The sequence below is a fragment of the Triturus cristatus genome, chromosome 4_2 (genome assembly GCF_964204655.1).
Source record: "Triturus cristatus chromosome 4_2, aTriCri1.1, whole genome shotgun sequence".
Lineage (NCBI taxonomy): Eukaryota > Metazoa > Chordata > Amphibia > Caudata > Salamandridae > Triturus > Triturus cristatus.
In genome coordinates, this window is record NC_140586.1 from 502,033,633 (window position 1) to 502,055,824 (window position 22,192).

Genomic DNA, 22,192 nt, shown 5'->3' on the forward strand with positions numbered 1-22,192 from the left:
ACTAAGTAGTGTCAGTTTCTTGTGCCACCCCAGCGTTTTTGTCACTCTATGCCAGAGTGCCACTGTGTGGGCCATGGGACCAGTGAGGCATTGGCATTTAGGATAGAGTACAGGGCACGTCCAACCCGCCCCCCACCATTATTCACTTGTCTGTGTGGTATGCCTGCTCAGACTGAGGGGCAAAGTCCCACTGATCTTCGTGCTGATCCGTCCATTTCAGCCCCCTGATCATGGGGTTCCCCCCTAACCCAGGTCGCCAGAGGCTCCAATATGAGAGCGAATATGAGGGGGCAACCCTGTCTCGTCCCCATCTCTAGACGGAATTGTCGGGAGGTATGTTGGTTAACGACCACTTGAGCCGTGGGGCCTGTGTATAATAGGTTGACCCATTTTATAAAGTGCGAGCCGAACCCAGGCGTTCGAGGAGAGCAAATAGGTAAGGCCACTCAATGGTATCGAACGCCATTTTAGCATCTAGGGACAGCAGAGCTGCATCTTCTTGGATAGTATGAATTCTCCCCATCACCCCGTGTAGCTGTCTGAGATTGAGGGCATAAAGCCCGATTGGTCTGGGTGCAGGAGTTTACATATAACTGGAATCAAACGATTAGCCAAAACCTTAGCGAGGATCTTTACTTCGGCGGTTAAGAGAGAAATCGGACGATAAGAGTCACAACTCGTCGCTGTTGTGCCATGTTTATGGATGACAGCCACTGAGGCCAGCATCAAATCTTGGGGTAGGGCCCCGGTTTGGTAGCTCTCTAAATACAGGGTACGGAGAGTGGGTGTTATCTTAGAGGTCACTAATTTAAACAGTTCAATCGGGAGCCCGTTAGGGCCCATGGCTTTACCGGACTTAATACCACGTATGGCAGTCGCTATTTCCTCTTTGGTTAGGTCGCCCTTTTGGGCTTCACAGTCTTCCGGAGCAAGAGTGATGACCGGAAAATAGTGGCCAGAAGGTATCTGGAGTCCTGTAGGTTAGTACAGGTAGTGGAGGAGTAAATGGGAGGCAAAGGCTTCTGCAATTTGCTGAGGATCGTTCACTAATGTTCCCGTATCCATCTCGAGAAGGGGCACCCATCTCTGTGTGGTTTCTCGCCTCTCCAACCACGCAAGTAATTTCCCGGTATTGTCCCCCAACGCATAAATTTGATATCTGCTAGCTTTCTGTTTTGACTTGGCAGTCTCTACCGCTAACTGTCGGTAGTCTTGTCGTTTGATACTTAAAGTGTGGGAAAGCTGTTCTTCATCACTGGTCGCTACCTGGTCCTCCAGATCACAAATCTCACGTTCCAGGGACTACAGACTCGCCCCTCAACTCCTTCTTATGCCCTACCGTCAATGATAGTGCCTGACCTTTGATAACTGCCCCAAAGACCCCCCACAAAACCCAATTGGACTGGACCGTGTTTGTTTTCAGTGAAGTAGTGATCCACTTCTTTTAGGAGGGCCTTTCGGACATGCAGAATTTTCAGACTCCATGGAGTTATGGACAGGGTGAGACGGCCATAATCCTGGGGTAGAGTGAACTGAGTGAGGAGAGTGATCAGAAATACTGCGTGCTAGGGATTTAGTGTCAGTAAAATTCGAGAGACCATCGGTGTGTGTGAACAAGTAATCGATCTGGGACTGGCTACCATGGGTGCCTGAGTGGAAAGTAAAATTCTGCGTCCGGGGATGAAAATGGCGCCAAAGGCCAGGAGAAAGTCCATCAGGGGTGAGGTGTCACGTGGATCCTGTTGAGGATGACTCCGGTCGACCCGGCCATCTACAGTCAGTTTAAAGTCGCCCCCAAACACCAGGATACCATCTGGACGGTCAAGGAGAAGTTTACCCAGGTCAGCCAGCATGGTGTCTTTCAGCGCCGGGGGTATGTAAATCGAGAGCCCGTTAAGGGGTGTCCCCTCCCATTTCCCTGCAATCGCTGTAAATTTGCCCAGGCTGTCAATCCATGTTTTGTGTATTGTGAATGGGCGTTGTTTGCGGATAAGGATGCCGGTACCTCTGGAACTGGATGTAAAGTCCGCGTGTACCACCAGTTTGTAGCCCCACCGATCGAGTGCCCTACAGGTATTGCCAATGTCTCCTGCAACGGAGCAATGTCAGGGGCTTGCCTCTTGAGGTATTGGAGTACTACCCCTCGCTTCAATTCGTTCCCTAGCCCTTTGACGTTCCATGTGATAATGCAGAGTGATCTCTTCACGACACAGCCTGACATGGTGTATATATGTAAAATGGGGCATTATGCGCCCGTGTCCCAAGTGTATAGAGCAAACACTGACACAGGAACTCCTCCAACCCTGAGTAGAAATGCATGTATAACATTTGTCTCACTGCTATCACAATTAAACAACAATAAAAACAAAATAAAAAGGTCCCCTCACCCTTCCGCCCCCTCCTTGCCTCCCTGCATGACGGGCACGGAACCTCCCGCCACCCCAAACTTGCAGAGTGCCTATCGCCCACCCTTAAAATAGTTGGGAATGTGATCCAACCACACCCCCTGGGGCATCGATTCGGACTGAAGAATTTACCTCAAACATGTTGCCTCGAGCGTAAAATCGGGCCAGGACAAAGTACATTTACAAAAGAGCAACGATACCCCACAACAGGCGGCAGTTACGTCCTTTGATCCGGCAACCATGACGACAGGTAGCCACAGAGTTCCGCAACGGTAGACCATGTTGACTGGACACCGCTGGTTCGCTACTTTAGTCAGCCTGTTGCTGCTCCGCGGCACTATTCGTCGCAGCATTCCAGTCTGGTGGGGATCCATGATGGCGGTCCAGCCGTGTTTTCTTCCCAGTCCCACGATTTGCTCTGTTAGGTTTACCAACCGTACGCCAGCTGTCAAGCCAGTCCCAAGCGTCTTCGGGACTGGAGAAAAAACAAGTTTTCCCTTCCGATTCCATGCCCAATGTTGCCAGATACAGCATGGCATATTTGATTTCTCGTTCATGTAGGGCACGTTTCACCTCAAGGAAGCTGCGGCGTTGCCTCTGCATTCTCAACATGAAATCTGGGAACAAGGTAATTTTACTGTTATCAATGGTGACTGGTGGGGCCGCTCTTGCTGTGTGAAGTATTATGTCTCTGTCCTGAAAATTGAACACTCTTGCCAGGATAGGCCGAGGTGGTGCTCCGGGTTTGGATCTTCCGCCCGGCACCCTGTGCTTCCTTTCAATGGAGAAGTACTTGGACAGACCCTTAGGCTGGAGATGCTCCAACACCAAGTCTTCCACGAACAAGTTCATCGCCTGCCCCTCCTTGCTTTCTGGCACTCCTAAAATACGGACGTTATTGCAGCGCATTCGGCCTTTATTGTCATTGAGTTGTCGTTCCAACATGTCCTGGTTGACTTGGACATCTGCGACTTGGTGCTTAAGGAGATCAGTATCCGTTGTCAAATTTTTCGTTGTGGATTCCACCTCAGTGACGCGCTCGGCCATTTTCTGCATACTGCGTACTGTCGTTATGGCCGCTAAAATGTCCTGTAGTGTGGGGTCTGGCCAGTCCCCCGTCAATTTTGGGTTGGCCGGTGCCTCCTCCTGCCCTTTTTGCCAGGCATATTTATCCAGCTTCACCTAGAGCGCATTACGGCCGCTCGCCATGGCGTTGTCAGTACGCTAGCTGCAGCAAAGGAGAGGTTGGGCCCCGCTGGCTACTTGCCGCCGCCTGCATGAGGGACAGAGCCAAATCTGGCCTGTCTGGTTTCACCAGCCGAGCCTTTATCACGGAAGACACACACCAGGACTCGTCTGATCTGTAAGATAAGGGGGGGGGGGCCAAGGTATAGTGCAACTTTCTCTAGCGACCACTGTGGATGGCCCTTATCAATGAGGCGCGACCACTGTAATGGCGATGGTAATGTTCAAGGACTCTGGAACGGTGCCGCCCTCTCCAACAGCAAGCAGTCTGTGTTTCTTTTGCCCAGTACAGGTGCCCCTCAGCAAACCATCAGGACCAATCTCCAGCGTTCTCCCACTTGCCAGCTGCAACAAGATCAGGGCCACAGGTAGATACTCAGTCGGCGCTCACCAAAAAAGACTCCTGGCACACTAGGTGCTGCTGCCGCGCCGCAATGTGTGTCGGCCCCCCGGGGCATTTTGCCTCTGCAAGAGAGCCTGGAGCAGGGAACAGATGCCGGCTGCACCAAATGGTATCAGGGAGGTCCGTGGGATATTCCGTATCTGGGCTGCAATGGGAGTCACGAACTCTCAGGGGCAATCGGGACTCACTGTGTTCCAGGTGCGGCTGCTTCAGAAAGTACAGGCCCCCCAATCTACCGCAGCCGCTGTGGTGATGTTGTAAGTGGCAGGTGGATCTCTGGAGTCTGGAGTCTAAGTCCCACTGGGACAGGTGAGGGCAACTCTGGGTACAGTGCGGCCTCCTTGGTTGGCGCTCGTGGGTCCGTCTCTCAGCGCTGCCATTATACTCTGGCAGGCAAGCGAAGGCCCGTGGGGCGCGCTTCCCACCCGATCGTCACACTTCATAGTTCGCAAGGGTTGAGGCCCACCGGGGTGATGCGGCATGGCAGCTAGTGGTGTACGGCCCTTCGGAGGGATGGTAATCAGGGGTTTGTGCTGCGGCACAGCGTATCCAGGCAGTAGGAGGCCCGCAGGGCACTCCTCACGTCTTCAGTGATTGCGGCCCAGGCCTGGATGAATATTACCGCTGGCACTGGTCGAAGCGGGACCTCGATCAGTTAAGCAGCACACCAGCTCACGAGGATCGACTAGCCCCTTATGCAGCGCTTTTCACTCGGGGCAATTGGTCAAATTACAGATATTACATGAGTGGTGCAACGGAGCTGTGCTACCGTTCGGCCATTTCCCACGGCAGTTTGCCACGCCCCCCCCCCAATTTGTCAATTCTTGTATAATGGTCAAGCAAAAGCAATGTGGAAGAGACCTGGGGTGAAGTGGAAGGCAGGATGAGCGAAAATGAGCTGGCAAAGTGAGGATAGTACCTCAAGCACTACAGTGGAAGCACTCCATGTGAGGCATACGATCACAGCCAATAGCAAGAAAGAAATACTCCTATGGGCTGAGCCAAGGTGTGATGAAGAAAGTCTCAAGCTGCTGGCTGAAAGAAACTGGTCAAAAAAGCAAGTGGCTGAAAGGTCTGGACAAAAGTTCCACTTTAATTCTACTGGCTACTATAAATATGTTTGACATTTGCACTTTTAAAAACCAGATTTTAAAACCCTAATGGGAATTGCACAACAAGACTTTGCAGTTGGTTGGGGGTTGGCTTTTCCCACATTAAGGTATTGTTCACAGCCTTCAGTCATCCGTTTTGAACAATCTACATGACTTTTTGTATTAATCACTGCTTCCAGTTTTTAGTTCTGACAGCACAGCTCTCGCCAGAACTTATGTGCTCAACAGAAATAGAGCTTTCAGAAGCATTACTGAGAAAAAGTGGCTTTGTCTGTGGCCTCAAGCTGATTTTTTTTCATACAACATTTTATTGAGCACTTTGTGTGCCTCCACTGAAACAGGCTTGTACTGTACTTTATGCGCGGCTAGAAAGCTTTTGCCCAATATAGTAGACAGTAACTGATTATGGTAAGAAGCCGAAGATACCAGATTTCAGATGCCCTAAGTCTGATCTGCTTACTAAGAACGTTTACGACAATGCCATCCACATTCACATACCGCAAAAAAAAAAATTCCGACTTGTATTCTTTTAATTTATCTTGCATATATTTGTTGAGCTTATCAGTGGGTTGATGAATGTATGCATAAGTTCAAGGATAAGAGACAGAGTTGCTTGTATTATGAGTTATTGTGTGCCTAAACTCATGAGTGATGGAAGAGGCACTTTCAATTATAAGCCAGGCCATTGACATTAAATATGCTTGTTTTTATTGAAAAACATGTTGACATGTATTTTTGAATACACACAATAATGGTTCCTCTGTGCTTTAGCCACTATACCAGTGTGACCAGGCTTTGCCAGTACATCCTTGAGAAAATTCGATATACTAGGCCACAACATTTTTGGCCATAACCTAGCAGGTTACCACCCATGCCTCATTTGAATCTGATCTGTGATAGAATTTCGTGTTAACTTTAACCTCATTGGGTCAGGACAGATTCCTGTGCCTAATCTTAATCTTCTAAGAAATGCCTTCTCACTAGTTTGAATTTGCATTGTTTCTGAAAATCCCAAATGTTCTCACCATAGCCAGCAGATACAATCGCTTTTGCATGATACACTTGTAGCTAAGATTAGTCAATTAGACCTGAAACGTCAGGATATATATATCCAGGACATTTTGCCTCTAAAATGAGAAAGCCATGGCAGTCTGATCCTACCAGTGAAGCCTCTCCTTGTATCTCAGAAGTAATACTCCACAACCCTCTTTACTTTAATATACAGAAAAATAGATCTTCAAAGAGTAGGGAAAATGTATTACTACTGTTTTACTTTTATGCATTTATTGTTAAGCTTTAGTTCTGGCAAATAGTGTAGCTATTTAATGATGTAGTCATTGATACCTCTGTAAAAGATAGCAGTGCTTCATAATCTGTAAATATCTAGAAATACATTATTTTATTTTACTTCATATTGTTGGAACATCCAACCTCTGGTACTTTAGAAAACATTGCAGATCATTCAGAGAAAGCCTAAAAAGAATGGCAGCTGGTACACAACATTGTGTAACACAGACCGGCATACCAAAGGGAGCTGGGACACAGCATATCTTTGGAGAATTGTTGTAGTGCAATTCCTGTAGGCGTTCACGTTTGTTATACCAAGTGGCAAACAAAGATTGTGCTCAATGATTAGATCAAAGGCACTTATAGGATTGATACAATAGTTAATAAAAATAATGTGCACTGTTTGATGTGCATTATTTGAAATGCTGTGTTTGTCCTTCCAGTTATGAACCAGGTTCTGAATATTTTACTTGTGACTTTAGGAAAGTATAGAACTATGTATTCAGCTGGGTTGATTCTTGCCCCTTTTTGGATTTTAGAATTATGATTGCATTTTGTGAGAGTAGTATTGTCACTATTCTTGTTAGGTCCAGTAAAGGTTTCAGTAATTTAAACCTGAGCTCACCCCCTGGTAGCTATGGCACAAAGCAGACAAGCATAAATAAAATGTGTGCAGCATTTAGAAGTGTCAAAACATTTAAAAAGTCAAACATAACACACTAAAAATTCTACTCCAATTTATAACAATAGAGAATATCTTAATGAACAAAATGATACCAAAACAATAAAAATTTAATAAGGGGAACCAGAGAGAATAATTTTCAAAGCACAAAGCCCCAACCACAGGCAACTGATTACACTAGACCAGAACAAAGGTAAGATTTAAAGCTGACCGTGATAGAGTGCGGTTCAGATATGAGGACGAGGCTAGAACACGTCAAAGAGTTAACTTCAGACTTAGAAATTTTCTGAGAAGGTAGAGTCCACAGCTGGGCATGGCTGCAGGCTGTACCTGAAGATGGGCTTGTCAACAGTTGGTTGTCGAAGGACAAAGTCTCAGTGAAGAAGTTGATGAGGTACCAGCTCCCAGCGGTTTAAATCTGAAGTTGTGCCCAGGAGACCTTGATTGACTGCTGCTCAAAGGTGGACCTGGTGAAGTTTACTGCTTTTAGACTTGGACTCCTTTCTGGAAGTCAAATTTCCTCATCAGGGCAAAGTTGCAGGCTGTACCTGAAGGGGGTTGAGCCGCGTCTAATGCCGGTCAGCTTTGGGCCCTCTGAATCAAATTTGCAGCTGCGGAGAGCAATATAGCGGGAGCTGTGCTGTAGTCAGGCCCACTGGCGATGCACCCTCAGTGGATTGGCTGTCAGGTTGATCTCAGTCCCACAACAGTTCTCCAGGCATAAAGTCTTGAAAAGGTTTCTAGGTTTGGGCAGGAGGAGTACACTCTGACACCAGCCTATGTTTCCAGGACCCTAGGAAAAGCACTTGGGGATGGGGGGGGTCAGGACTCTCGACCAGAATGGTCCAGGGCAGGTCCAGTTGAAACAGGTCAGCTAGGCTCTTTCAGAAAACTGGGCTTCTTGCAGCTTTTGCGCGCATGTAGCTTCACAGGAGGTCTGCCAGCTGACCCTTGGAGTCCACTTCTTTGACCTGGATACAAGTAGTAGAAGGTACAGCCCTTGGGACTGGTCTTCAACAGCAGGTGCAGTCTTTGTCTTCCACAGGTCCAGTAGAGTTGTGGAGAGGGTGCCCAGTGGTGCCACATTTATGCCTGGCACCAGCCTTTGGCTGGGGGGTGACTCCTGGCCCTTTCCTAACCAATGGGGAAAAAGTTCCCAGGGTAACAACACCCTTATAGGTATGTTAAATATGCCAAATAGTGTCACCAATTCCTTCATCTTTAAGGGGTCAGAGCACATGCACTGGGGCCTGGGTAGCAGAACCCCAGTGCACAGAGTCAAACAAATCGTCATCATCAGTACAAAAAATGGGGGTGGTGATGCGAAGCAAAGCATTTTCTTACACATTTCTTTTTTAAAGATGAATAATAGAGGTTTTCAAAAGTACTCTTATAATCTGGACTACAAATGAGGTTCAAACTTCAGAGTATACAATCATTATTGGTAGGAGTCAGCTCAGGACCAAGTGCTTTATTGCTTTTAATTAACACACAACAGGTTTGAGCTCCTCAAAACTGATCCTCAGACTATTTTCCACAATACAGATTGTTAAATCAACATGGATCTTTCTGTCTTTGTTGCTGTCATCTCATTTTGAATATCAATGTGTCGCACACCATTACAGGGTACAGGGTCAGGATTGTCTGCAAACACCAGGTTTGAACAACACACATGAGAAAATTCAATGGAACTTGCAACGTTGCCAGATAAAGAGTTATTCTCAAGGCAAGATGGTATGCTGAGTCTAACCACCCTCAACTTGGAGTTGATATGCTTTGCATGTCCTGTGTCTTTTTGGCAGCGCCATCTAGGTGAGGCTATGCCAGTTACAAATGAATGTGTCCATGACTGTCAGATCACTGACATCACAGTAGCCACTACAACCTCCAGCCATCCTCTTTACTCCCCCATGGAGCGATGAGGTAAATCTGAAGCACACAAAGCCAGGATGCCATCCATCAATAGTTCAACACACTTTTTGATGTTGAAACAAATACTTCAAGTAACCGAATGGCTCGGGCGTGGCCAAGACTTCGATTATGGATAACGTGTGAGCTCTGAGCTCCGTACCGGCATAGCAGAAATACTGTTCTAGCAAGTGACGAGACAGTAATCGGTTGCTCTCTCAAAGCAGAATATTTCTGGTACTGCCTTGCAGTCACCAAGGAGACGGCTTTGCTTGTCTAGCGGAGGCATTGGAACGAGCTCCCGGAGCTGCGTTAGAGTGGCCTAGGCGAACATACGAGAGTCGGGGGCCAATGCGCTGAAAACGATAACTGAACTGAGAGGCTGGCACCCAGGAATGGTCCTCCGGCCTTGGCCTTTACACCTCACAGGTACTGCCGGCACTAAGCAGCGTCCTGGCGCAAGAGAAGCAATAGGCCCCGAAACGGGGTGGAAGATGCGGTGCCTGAGCGTGGTCTCCGCCCAGACCGCCTGAAATGCACGGTGAGGGAGTTCGGGGGCAAGAGCGAGGCCCGGCGAGACAGTGGTCCGGTGAGAGTCAGCGGCATACCAGAGAATTGGATTACCTTCCGGTGCCCGGAGTGCATCATTCTCAGGCACCGCCCTGCCCAGAGCGTCTCATCACCCCGCGAAGAGCCAAGGACCGAGACCCTCGATCCTCCAGCCAGCATATTTGTTATAAAGATGACCAGAAGGCAGGTAAGTGATAACTCTTCTTTTATGGTCAAACACCACCACAGGATCCAGCCTAATCAGAGGAAGGGTACAATGGAATGTTGGTGACAGGGAGAGGGAAGAACCAAGGGAGGAGGAAGGAGGGGGGGGGAAAGGAACGTACCAAGTAGGCGATTACAACACACCTCCCTGCATAGGGCAAAGAGAGACATAGCAGAATTAACAAGCAGCGAAAGGTCACTGCAGAACAATGTAAGCAGTAGAACAACACAGCTAGGTAAGGAACCACAAGGAACATTTGACAATAATTCTCATTTAACACAGTAGTCTCTGGTCCATACAGGTGAGCTCCTTGCTCTCATAGACCTTCTGTGACTGAGGGTTTGCAACTCTGTCTCTGGGTCACTTCCGTTGTCCAAGTCACCCCCTTGTCCATGAGGAATGATTCTGTCCATGCTCCATGTTTGGCCATTGTCGAGATGGACTACATTCCTACCCACACTAGTTATTTTGTAAGGATCCGAAAATCTTGACGCTTCTTTCCTGCGTGCTTTAGGTAAATCCACCCGGACCCAATCACCTTCTTTGAACATTTGTGTTTTTACATGTTTGGTCTGGTCATACCTGACTTTGTATTTAGCTTGGTGTTCCTCCACTTTCCTTGAGATTTCACCTCTGTTTACTACACCGGCGTCCTTCCTTGGCCCTACCGGTGGAGTTAATTTGGTCTTCGGGATCCTTCCTTTGAGAGAGGTGAACGGAGAAACCCCAGTCACACTGTTTGGAGAAGTGCGATAGGCCCATACTGTTTCCACTAACGCTGAATTTGCTGGTGTCCCCATTACTTCTGCTCTCTGCAAACACTCTTTGAACAACCGGTTGATCCTTTCCACTAACCCGTTTGCACGGGGACAGTACAAAGCAGATTTGAGGTGAGTGATGCCCCGGTGATACAGAAATTCTTTCATCTTGTCCGAAGTGAACTGTACTCCATTGTCTGTTATAAGGGTATCAGGTAACCCTTCCTCAAAGAACACACTTTCTAAGAATTGTATGAGGACTCTTGTGTCGATCTGCTGGACACATTTGTAGACCAACCACCTTGAGTGATAGTCCACTAGCACCAGAATGAACCGTTCCTTTAATGTTCTTAGGTTGAGGGGACCCATGATGTCCAAGGCTAACTTTGACCATGGTCGATTAGGCACTTCGACAAGCGACAGGGGGGGCTTGCGGGTCTGGTGAGTTTTGTCACTCCGGCTACAGTCTACACAATTTCTCACCACCTGTTCCGTCATGGCGTCCATACCTGGCCACCAATATTCCAGTCTGATTTTATTCTTGGTTAGGCTTCGCCCTAAGTGTCCTGCATGCGCAAGCCCCACAATCTTTTCTCTCAGGTTCTCCGGTGGAATCACTTTCTCCCCTCTGCAAACCACATTGCCTTGTATATTGAGTTCTACTCTGACATCCCAGAATTTACTTAAACTGATAGGAATATCATTCTTGTTTTCCGGCCAACCATTCTTGATGAACTCTTTAATTGAACACATCTCTGCATCATTTTGCATACTGTCATTCCATTCTTCTTTTTTTAGGCATGTGAGTTGCAAAATCACATCATCACATTCACAGCTAACAGGAGCACTTTCTCCCTCTGAGGGAGACCGTGACAGAAAGTCAGCAACCGTGTTTTGATGACCTGGCATATATCTCACACAAAAATTGTATCCTTCCAGTCCCAAAATCCATCTAGCAATTCTGGGAGTGGTTTTGTTAGCCCCTTTGGTGGTGAAAGCAAACATCAGTGGTTTGTGGTCCGTCTTTACAGTAAAAGGGATACCCCACAGAAAGAAGCGGAAGTGTTTAATCGCCCAGAAACAAGCTAGTGCTTCTTTCTCCACCACGGAGTAGTTGATTTCTGCCCCCTTAAGAGCTCGAGATGCAAAGGCCACAATGTGTTCCTTGCCTTCCCCCATTTGGGTGAGACTGGCCCCCAACCCTTTATTGCTTGCATCAGTGCAAAGGATTGTGGTTTTGTTCGGGTCAAACCTACCCAGGGATGGTGCAGAAATTATGCTTTCTTTGACAAGATCAAAGGCCTTCTGACAGGCATCGGACCACACATACAAGGTTCTGGATTTGAGTAAGTTACGTAAAGGTTCCACTATTGAGGAGTAGTTCCTCACGAATTTTGAATAGTATTCGGAAAGGCCCAAAAACGATTTAAGGTCTTGAACACCTTTAGGGGCCTCAGTGTCCCTAATCGCCTTAACTAGGTCTATTTTGGGTTTGATCCCATCTTGAGAGATGGTGTGTCCTAGATACTCAACCGATCCCACCCCTATACGACATTTCTCCTTTTTTAGAGTGAGCCCTGTTTTTTCCAAGTTGGACAAGACCATCCTGAGGGTGACGTTATGCTCGTTTAAGTCCTTCCCGTAGATTAATATGTCATCTTGAAAACAAAGTGTTCTGGGAAGGTCTTTCAAGACATGCTGCATGATCCTCTGGAAGGCGGCCGCAGCAGAAGCCAAGCCAAAAGGCATGCGACGGAATTGGAAGGCTCCTAGGGGTGTCACAAAGGAGGTGAGATGCCGTGAGTTGGGATGAAGTTCCACCTGGTGATAGGCAGAGGATAAGTCGAGAACGCTGAAACAACTCGCACCATTAATGAGGGTAAGCACCTCATGAATACGTGGAAGGGGGTGCCTGTCTACCCATATGTTTTGGTTAAGGTCCCTGAGGTCCACACAGAGCCTAATGTCCTTACTGGTAGCCTTGGTGGTAAGAACAATGGGGGCCAACCATTGTGAACACACTATGGGTTCGATCACCCCCAAAGACAGCAATCTGTCAAGCTCGTTTTGCAGAGGCACGTGCATTAAATGTGGTATGGGTCTGGCTTTGTGTGCTACCGGTTTAGCATTGGATTTCAATTTGATGGAATGCTGATAATTCTTGAGTAATCCTAGGTCATCAGAAAACACTTTGGGGAAATCATTGCAAACATCCATTCCTCCCACCGAGGGATCCACTAAGAGGACTTGGTCGGGACTGTTGGGGTCTAACTTAATCCCTAGTTCCCTCTGGTGTTTCCATCCCAACAAGTTGGACCCCTTCTGGGTAATGTATATCTTGCCCACCGTGTTCCTTCCTTTGAACCCTATTTCCTTAGTGGTCATGCCTAATAGGGGTATGGGGTCCCCATTGTAGCCTCCTGGTTGTATGTCCGGAGGTTGTACTGTTTCTTCCCATGAGGGAAACAGTTGAGAAAATATGGTGGCATCAACCAGGGTGTAAGGGGAACATGAATCAGCAAAGACCGTTAGGGTTTTGTTATCCAGGGTAATGTTGCAAGATGGGAATTTGTCTGTATTGTTTTTGTCTTTAAGCTGAAAAATTAACTTGGGATCAGGAAATAATTGTGGCTCAATCTCCAACACCGCTTTGGAGCGCTGATCATGACAAACCCTGGACAAATGTCCTTTTTTCCCACATTTGTGGCAGACAACAGAACGTGCTTGGCAAATCGGGTTATTGGCTAAGTGTGTAGGGCTCCCACACCTATAACACTTGAATTTATTACCCTGAAGTGGGGTGTTAGCTACCTTACTTTTGTGATCTTTGCTTATGGCATTGACCTCCATGGTTTTGCCCCCTTCCCCTTTCATTTCAACCATACAATCTGCCGTGTGCTCAATCCCTACCGCTATGTCTATGGCTTCCTTGAGGTTAGGATTGGCCACAAGCAGCCTCTCCTGAATCTTATGATTGTTGGTACACCTGACCAACTGGTCTCTAATCAGGGAATCCTGAAGGGACTCAAACTCACATGTGTTCGCTAAACCCTTTAAGGCTGCAATAAATGGTTTAACCTTCTCATTTTTTCCCTGTGTTCTTGAGAAGAATTTGTCTCTCTAACACTACGTTTATCCTTTTACTGAAATGCTTTTCTAGTTTGTTTACTGCCACAATATACACATTTTCATCATCATCACTATCACTCCCCCCTTCTGCATTAGTCGAAATGTCATCATAGACCTTGCGTCCCTCAATGCCCAAATTGTGTAGCAGGGTGTGTAACTTGCGTAAATGGGAAAACTTCTCCCCTCCAATAGCAATAAGATAGGACTCCAGTAACCCAAACCATTGTTTCCAAGGCAGAATAGGTTCTCCTGCCTCGTTAAGGAAAGGTGGGGGCTGCGACATATTAGCAGCTGCCATAATTTACAATAAAAGGAAGGAGGGAGGTAGAATATAGCAACACGATATGATGAAACCTTTGAATGGAGAGGAGCAAACCCACTTTCCTCACAGATGTTTTACACCCCCACCAAATGCAAAACCCCAAGTACATTTCAATAAAGGATGGAGCATTACAAACAATTAGCCAAGGTACAGGTTTGGACAGTCATTATAAAATACCACAGAATATCATCACAAAAACACTTAAAAAGTCTTGCGAAAATTACAACGCAAGGAAAAACACAAGAACGTGTGAATGAGCAATGTTAAGCAAGGAGAAGCTGTGCTTGTCAGCGTGAACAAGCAGGCACTACATAAGTGATGATAACTGTGCCCATCAGTGACAGCTAAGTACGGCTGTGCCTGTCAGCGTGAAATGACAGGCAGAAAACTCCAATAGCTGTGCCCATCAGCGACGTTGAAGGAACTAAATCACGATGAAGGATATGTGGGGAGAAACGCTGGAGCCCCAGAAGCTGAAGAAATCGCTGTATTATGAAAATCCCCACCACCGGACTGTAAATGGAGCCACGCTGCCACCTGGTGGATGAAATAAGAAGCGCACCACCATTCGCCTCAGCTGAGAAGTGACAGAAGTGCTGGATCAGCTGCGAGCGCGCGAAAAGGAATGCCCGGTTCCGTCAGGAATCTTGTCAGAAATATAACATGTGGCCTCAAACGAAGGACGCACCACAAGGGCTGCAGCACACAGAACCCCAAGCGAGGAAGACTGCGCCCCTGTCAAGGAGGCACAAGAGGAGTCGGCTACACTAAAGGCGCCACAGACGGCAGCCAAACAATAGCGCTGAAATCAAAGCCTTGCCGAACTCTAGACCCGTGCACCCCCAGGCAGAAGGCAAAGCCGCGGTGGGAACTATAAAGGCAGCGCTGGGGGCCACAAGCAGGATAATAATCACAAAGGCAGCGAAATGTCAACGGAAACAGCAGGAGTGTTCTTTTGGTCCACAGAAGGCGAACAGCAGCACAACTAATAATTCCTTCGAAACGAAGTGGCGAAAACGCTCCTCTCCTCGTAACAAGGCATCAGTAGAACAACGAGGCACAAAGCACAGACACAGTCTTACTTGTTGAAGCAGCAGAACCCCAACAGGTTGAGGACAGCGAGGTACTGCCAAACGCCGACCAAGCAGGAAAACTGGATTTGATGAATAAATTGGGGGTGGTGGCGAGCCGTCCCCGCACAGCGAAACGTCGCCAGTGTTATAAGGATGACCAGAAGGCAGGTAAGTGATAACTCTTCTTTTATGGTCAAACACCACCACAGGATCCAGCCTAATCAGAGGAAGGGTACAATGGAATGTTGGTGACAGGGAGAGGGAAGAACCAAGGGAGGAGGAAGGAGGGGGGGGGGAAAGGAACGTACCAAGTAGGCGATTACAACAATATTCCTCTCTGCTGCGGTAAGGAAGGGACTCAGAAAATATGGCAGTGAGGCTGGGCCTTGTACTGGGGCCCAGTGAGAGTGTCGCAGGAGGACTGCCAGACCTGGAGACCCAGAAGAGAGGTCTCTGAACATTCGATATTCAGACCCCCCTTTTAGCAGGCCAGATTAGGACACTAGGGGTGTGTAGTAAAGGAAGCAAATTTGATCAGCAGTTGCAAGCGGAAGACTGCTTGGCACCCCCGTGCCCTCGAATCCATTCATTCTCCCACCCAGCCTCCATCCCGGGTGGAATACATGGTCTGCAGCGTGGGGTAAAGTATTCCCTACTAACTGAAGAACTGGGTGAGTGGTGGCTAATCGGAGCAGCAGGCGCCTGTATATATAGAGAACACTAGGGCCCCTTCCTAGGAGACCCCCACAATTTGAAAACCCTGATCTAGAACAAAAGCACAGCTCTTCAATACCAGTGGAGTGGCAGTCCAGAGAACCAGGTACACCCTCCCCTTTTTGCTTTATTAAAAAAAGGCATATTGCCTCAACTAAGGCAGGATGCCGAAACCGAAACAAAGGGGGACACAACCAGTCACAAGAGACCCCTCTCTGGTGCCTCAGGGAAGAGAAGGCAAGGGAATCAATGGCACAGAAGTCTTGCTCCATTCATACCTGGATAGGGTGCTGGCCGCCATAGCAGATAACAAAACAGCCCAACAACAAGATATTGGGGCAGTCTCGGTGGGCCTAGGTCTCCTGCAGGTGGAGCACCCCAAGTTGGCAAACAGAGTGAACGGAGTGGAGAGCTCAATAACTGAGCTACAGCCTGAACAAAAACTGAACACTTCCAAGATAGAAGAGCTCGCTACCAGAGTAACGATCTTAGAGCGTCGGGCTGAAGATGCAGAAGGTCGCAGCTGACGTAATAATATAAGGGCAACACCACAACTAACTACTTGGCAGTCACAACCGTACCTAATAGGGTGATAACATTTTTATCCTGGAATTTCTGGGGCATGGGGTCTCCTATTAAATGCCACAACTTGCACAGTTCTATACGCCGAAGGGGAGCACACATTGTGATGCTTAAAGAAACACACCTCACGGCAGAGGAAGGCCTCTGTCTCCGTTGGAAATGGAAGGGGCAACTATTTATGACCTCCTATTCAGCATATTCACAAGGGGCCCAGCTGTGGATACGGCCCGAGACCCAATTCGAGGCAACACATACACTCACTGACCCCGAGGGCAGATACATGATAGTCAAGAGCAGGTTACTGGGCCACTGCAGGGTACAATGGCGAGCATGAACTTGAAGGGCCTCTGTGACTGGATGGGAAACTGGTGATTGGTAGACATATGGTGACTTTAACATGAGCAATTGAGGGACTTCTCATACTACTCGCCGCTATACCGCTTACACACCAGATTAGATATGTTTCTTTGCTCAACGCACTTGGGCTCGGCAGTGACCAATACGGATTACCTGGGATGTACACTGTCAGACCATAGCCCATTGCTCCTGAATTTCTCCCCAGCTCACGGGTGCGCAGCCATTCCGGTTTGGCACTTAGACCCTGCCATGGTAGAGGACTCTTGCTTCCTACACTCATTGCACTCCTCTATCTCCGACTATTTACAGGTGAATTGGGGCACTGCGAGCACCTCCCTGATCGAGTGGGACACGTTTAAAACAGTAGCAAGAGGCCAATACATGGGACAGAAAATAGGTGTGAGATGGGAAATTGATAGAGAGCTCCACAAACTAGGAGCCCAGATTCACTATTTAGACAATAGACTTGGGGTGCAGGAAGGAACCCAAAGACAACTCTCTGAGGCCAAGAGTAAACATAACGCAGCTCTGGCAAGACTGCTGTTATTGGACCTCCGGGCCTACCAGGAATGACAGCATGTTGAGGCTGGGAAATCGGGGAAGCTATTGGCATGGCTGATTAGACTAGAGAGCAGAGGTACCCCCATCGCCCGTTACTGGTGAATAAGGGACCACATTGTATTCACCCAAAACGATTCCACTTTTCATGAATTATGCACAACCTTATATGGGAAAACAAAGGAACTACCTATAGAATACATAGACCGATATCTAGAAGCACTATAATTACGCAGAGTAGAACATGATATGCAGAAAGTGTTGGGGGAGGTGATGGCTACCCAGGAAATCCGAGCTGCCATTAAGGACATGGCCAAGGGGAAAGCTCCAGGCCAAGATGGGCTGCCGGCGAAATTCTGTTCCACTTTTAAATCACTCTTAGCCCCACACTTAGAATAGGTATTTGCCGACTCGCTGCTCTGGCCAACTGCCAGCCACTACCAGGGAGGCATTGGTGGTCCTGTTACCCAAAACCAAAACTGAAATGGCCAATCTGAATTCCATCTATTTTTCATGTTAAACGTTTACTTCAAAATACTCTGCAAAATATTGGCCACAAGATTGCTCTCACACATGCAAGACTTTGTGCACACTGACCAAAACGGATTTATACCAAGATCGACCTCAGGGAATCTAAGACAATTATACCATGTCCTATACCACCGTGAAGTCTCAACATTTCCAGAGGCTGTTGCAATGGCTGTAGATTCAGAAAAAGCCTTTGACTGTCTGCAGTGGGAATTTCTGATGCAAGTATGCAGAAGATGGAATTAGGAGAGGGATGGCTTAAGTGGGTACGGTTGCTCTATGTTTGTCCCACAGCCAGAGTCAGAACGGGAGGAGTAGTCTCAGCACCATACAATATTCACTGGGGGGGTAAGGCAGGGTTGCCCACTACCACCTCTGCTGTTTGCCTTGGCTATTGAACCACTAGCAGAACGATTCAGGCAGGAGGGAACGAGACAAGGGTCGACACTGGACAGGAAGGAGTTCATAATTTCTCTGTACGCAGATGACTTCTATACGTGAAAAGAAGCGCTCAGGGGGTCACTCATGCCATGAACGTACTGAGGGAATTTGCGAATCTGACGGGACTACGAGTGAATATATTCCAAAACACGTCTTCCCGATCATGCCTTCAGTGCCTCATCCGCTAACACTCAACGGAAATTAATTGAGCCCCTCGCTCCTTCAAGGCATTCAACTGTTCCATGAACAAGTAGACCTACCTTAAAACATGCATTTCGTTTTGGTGCCCTCTCAAACTCACAATTATGGCTAGAGTGGCACTATCCAAAATGTTAGTACTCCCAAGACTGCTATACTACTTTGTTAACCTCCTGGTGGCGGTCCTGCGAAAATCATTTAGAGTCTTAGACACGATGACAAGAGATCTGATTAGGGTTGGGGGTCACCACAGGGTATCGCTGGCAGTAATGCAGAGATCCCCAGAGAGAGGTGGACTGGGGCCTCAGACTTTGAAGCATATTACCTGACAGCACAACTCCAGTGGCTCGTCCAATGATTGGAAGGGAAGGGACTGGAGACTGTGAACATTCCTACGCAAACCGACTACAGGGGGAGACTGCTTGCACAATTATTGTGTCCAAGGGTACAGATCCAAGCTCATAGCACTCTGTTACAGGTTGAAATGCTGGAACAGAGGCACCCAACAAATGGCAGGGACCCCTCTAAATGTGCCAGACCTTCCCTTGGTGGGCCATCTGCGGAGGTACGCCTCCTCCCTCTTTAAGGAGGCCAAATAGGAGGCTAGAGTGGACGGTTGCGGGCATATTGACAGCCCACGACTGTTACCAAGAGGGAGAGTTGACCCCCCCCCCCTTTGATGAATTCCTCGCACACTATGATTTGAACCTTGGCTTCCCTCAGACAGTGCAAAAAAAAAAAAAAAATGACTTCACATCTAAATTTGGCCATGTAAACAATTTTCATCTGCGTCATCTAAATACACGGCACTAATGGCTTTCTAAAATTAATTAAACCAAATGTTCTATTTACAAGTTGGTACTTTTTTTTGCTAAGTGTTTGCAGTGTTTGAGGTGTACTTGGCTATTTTTCTATGGTGTAATAAATACTGTGAGCAGTTTTTCAATTTTAATGAGGTAGAAGTTTCTGTTGCTATTTTATGAACGGAATTACTGCAAAGAGGAACGTAGGTAACCTTTACTGTAAATAAAGCAAAAGTTACAATTGTATGAAAATCATTCTAATTTGTAAATGTCTTTTTTGCAGACGAGGAATCGACGATGATTCGATACTGATTAATTGACAATTTACTGCAGGAAGACATTCCTGCTTTCTAGAAACAAACACTGGCACTTTAAGAAGTCAATATTCAACATTAACCAGCAAGCAAGGATTTACAATGGATATGTTTTTCTGAAATGCACTTTTTTTCTTCTGTTAGTTGAACATGGGTTAACTGTAAAGGGGTAGAGTCAGCTGGCTGACTGCATGAGGACTTGAAATTAGCAGTATATTTTTATATTGTTTTATGAATATGAACTATAACTAATTTAGTCCTCCTTGTCCAAATTGCTGGTAAGATGTTGTGTATAGTTTCACTTTATAAAAAGAATTTACATTGAAAAATATAGTTTATGCCTTTAAATAGCACTTTCATTGATAGTGATTTTAATATCACTGGATAAGGGTTGATTTGTTTTGCTGTTAATGTGAATTTTGATATGGATTAATCATTTACAGTTTCACATGGAGATTATATACAATATATTTTCTGATTCTGCTTTGCTCCATTGTTTTTTTTAAAATATATTTTAGTAATTTTTTGAACAAGAACATTGACTGAACTCCTCTGTGACAATGTATGGTGGCCAGGGCACAAGTTGGGTTTAGACTGCCTTCACCCACTATTTTCACTCTGCCAAGATGCTGGCCCCACAGAAATATGTTGAACTCGTCCTTGTGTAATTTTCAGACCACGGGCCAAATTCAGCCGCACCCTCGCATTGCCTGCTTTTGTCCTGAGCAGCAGTGTGCAGGCTGTTTTATTTTAAATTCCAGCTGGCCCAAAAACAAAGGCCTAAGTTAAAGGACCATCATGCCTCCTTTACTTCAAATATCCTGGCTGGGACCCATCAGCATCCTCACACCTAGATATAATTGCGCCTGAAGGGAAACAAAGGACCCAAGCTTGGTATAACTATAAGTAGTTGAATGGCATGGTTTTTGACTTAAGTCCCTGTATATAAGAGATATGCATGCACTGTAAGAATGTCAGATGTCTTGGTCTGTCCCACAGTGGCGGCTCCTCCACTAAGGCGGAGGAGTGTCTCCTCACTGCTTCACAGCAGTGAAGTAAAGGAAACATAAAATTATAATACCTCGCGTTAATATCATTTTATATTTCCGTCTGCTGCTGCAGCTGTCGGGGCGGGGGCTGCTCCAACTACAGAGGAGCAGGGGGGGGGGTGGTTTGCCCACTCCTAAGTTCACATGAATGTTTGGCCAGTGGGGGGCATGGCTAAGCCACCCACGATGGCGGACGTGTTTCCATGAGGCTCCGCACACTGGCCCAACAAGTGCCATCCATCCGCCATGTAGGAGCTTCGAAATCAACCAGGGAGCTCATACTAAGTCTACGGATCGAACAGCACCAAATGGCACCATAGCAGAGCAGTAAAAGGTACGAGCGACCGCATCCAGCGGCCGCAGCGCCTGGCCCGAAGATGTCATCCGCCAGTCATCCGCCAAGAACGGCCTGATGGCGCCGTCGATATCCAGCAGTATAGAACCACGATTGGAGCGATCCGCCTGTGACAGCAGAAAGGAGGCAAACGTCCACCCCCGCGAAAGGTGAAGAGACCAAGCGCGAACTCAGGCCTGACCCCTCGCCGCAGCCGGAGCAGACCACGCCTGTTGACAAGTGAACCCTGTGGAGCCGACGACAAGGAATGAGCAGAGGGAGCAGTCCAAACCATACCAGGTGCCCAAGGGGCCCCTAGCTGCAACCGACCCATGGAGAAGACACCTGTGGCAGAGTACGCAGCGAGGTCGCAGCCAGGTAACGAGGAACAGGACGGCCAGGAACAAACCGGTGAGTCCCAGCCTCTCCCCCGTCCCCCAATCTCGACCAACAGAGGGACCCGAGGCCCAACATAAGGACGCCACAGGGGGAGGGTCCACAGGAACTCAAGCACTGCAGAAGGAAGGGGGAAGACAGGATCCTTGGCTCACGACATTCTCTCATAGAGACAAAGCCACAGCCACCGTCAAAACCGTGACAGCCCTAAGACTGAACACCAGGAGGCCCCCTGGGGGAGGACCCACAGGGAAAAAAAAACGGGCCCAGAGAAGTCTACCCAAAACCCCAACACCCAGCTGTAGGACTGCGCCAAACCAGGCGTTAGACCCCCAATGCAGGGCACGTAGCAAACGGAAGCCAACACGGAGGCAGAGCTGGGGAACCGGAACACCCCCGCCCCCAATGGTGCCCACACAGGGTAGGAGACACTACTCACCCACGCCAGACAGAGAGGAGCATACCCAGAGCTGTCGACGAAATGGAGGAGGCCCAGTCGTGAAACCACAACAGTGGGGGAGGGCCCCCACACGCCCACCACCACACGTGAACGATCCGCCAGGCCCAAACCATCCAAAGAGACCGACTCACACCCACCGGTGGCCAGTCAAAGCCTAAACCGGGCTGCAATTGGGACACAATAGAAGCTTTGGCAGAGGAGAAGAACAGCAACTGTGCCGCCCTCTCGCTGCCATGTGGATCCAGACCCCAACACCACCATGTCGGACAAACTAGACCGGGTCCTGGCGGCCTAAGAACACTCGCGAGTCACCGTGGAGAGGCGCTTCGGCACTCTAGCCACTGACCTAAATTTGCTGC

The 22,192-nt window shown here is 47.8% G+C and overlaps 1 protein-coding gene across 1 annotated transcript in view; it reads left to right on the forward strand.

Moving 5' to 3' along the window:
- Window positions 1–20,077, forward strand: part of MCOLN2 (mucolipin TRP cation channel 2) — a 320,208-nt gene extending 300,131 nt beyond the window's left edge. Inside the window, exon 14 of the mRNA XM_085602080.1 lies at window positions 19,564–20,077. Coding sequence (XP_085458206.1) covers window positions 19,564–19,600 — 37 coding nt within the window. The 3' untranslated portion in view covers window positions 19,601–20,077. The remainder of the gene's footprint in view (window positions 1–19,563) is intronic.
- Window positions 20,078–22,192: the final 2,115 nt, after the last annotated feature.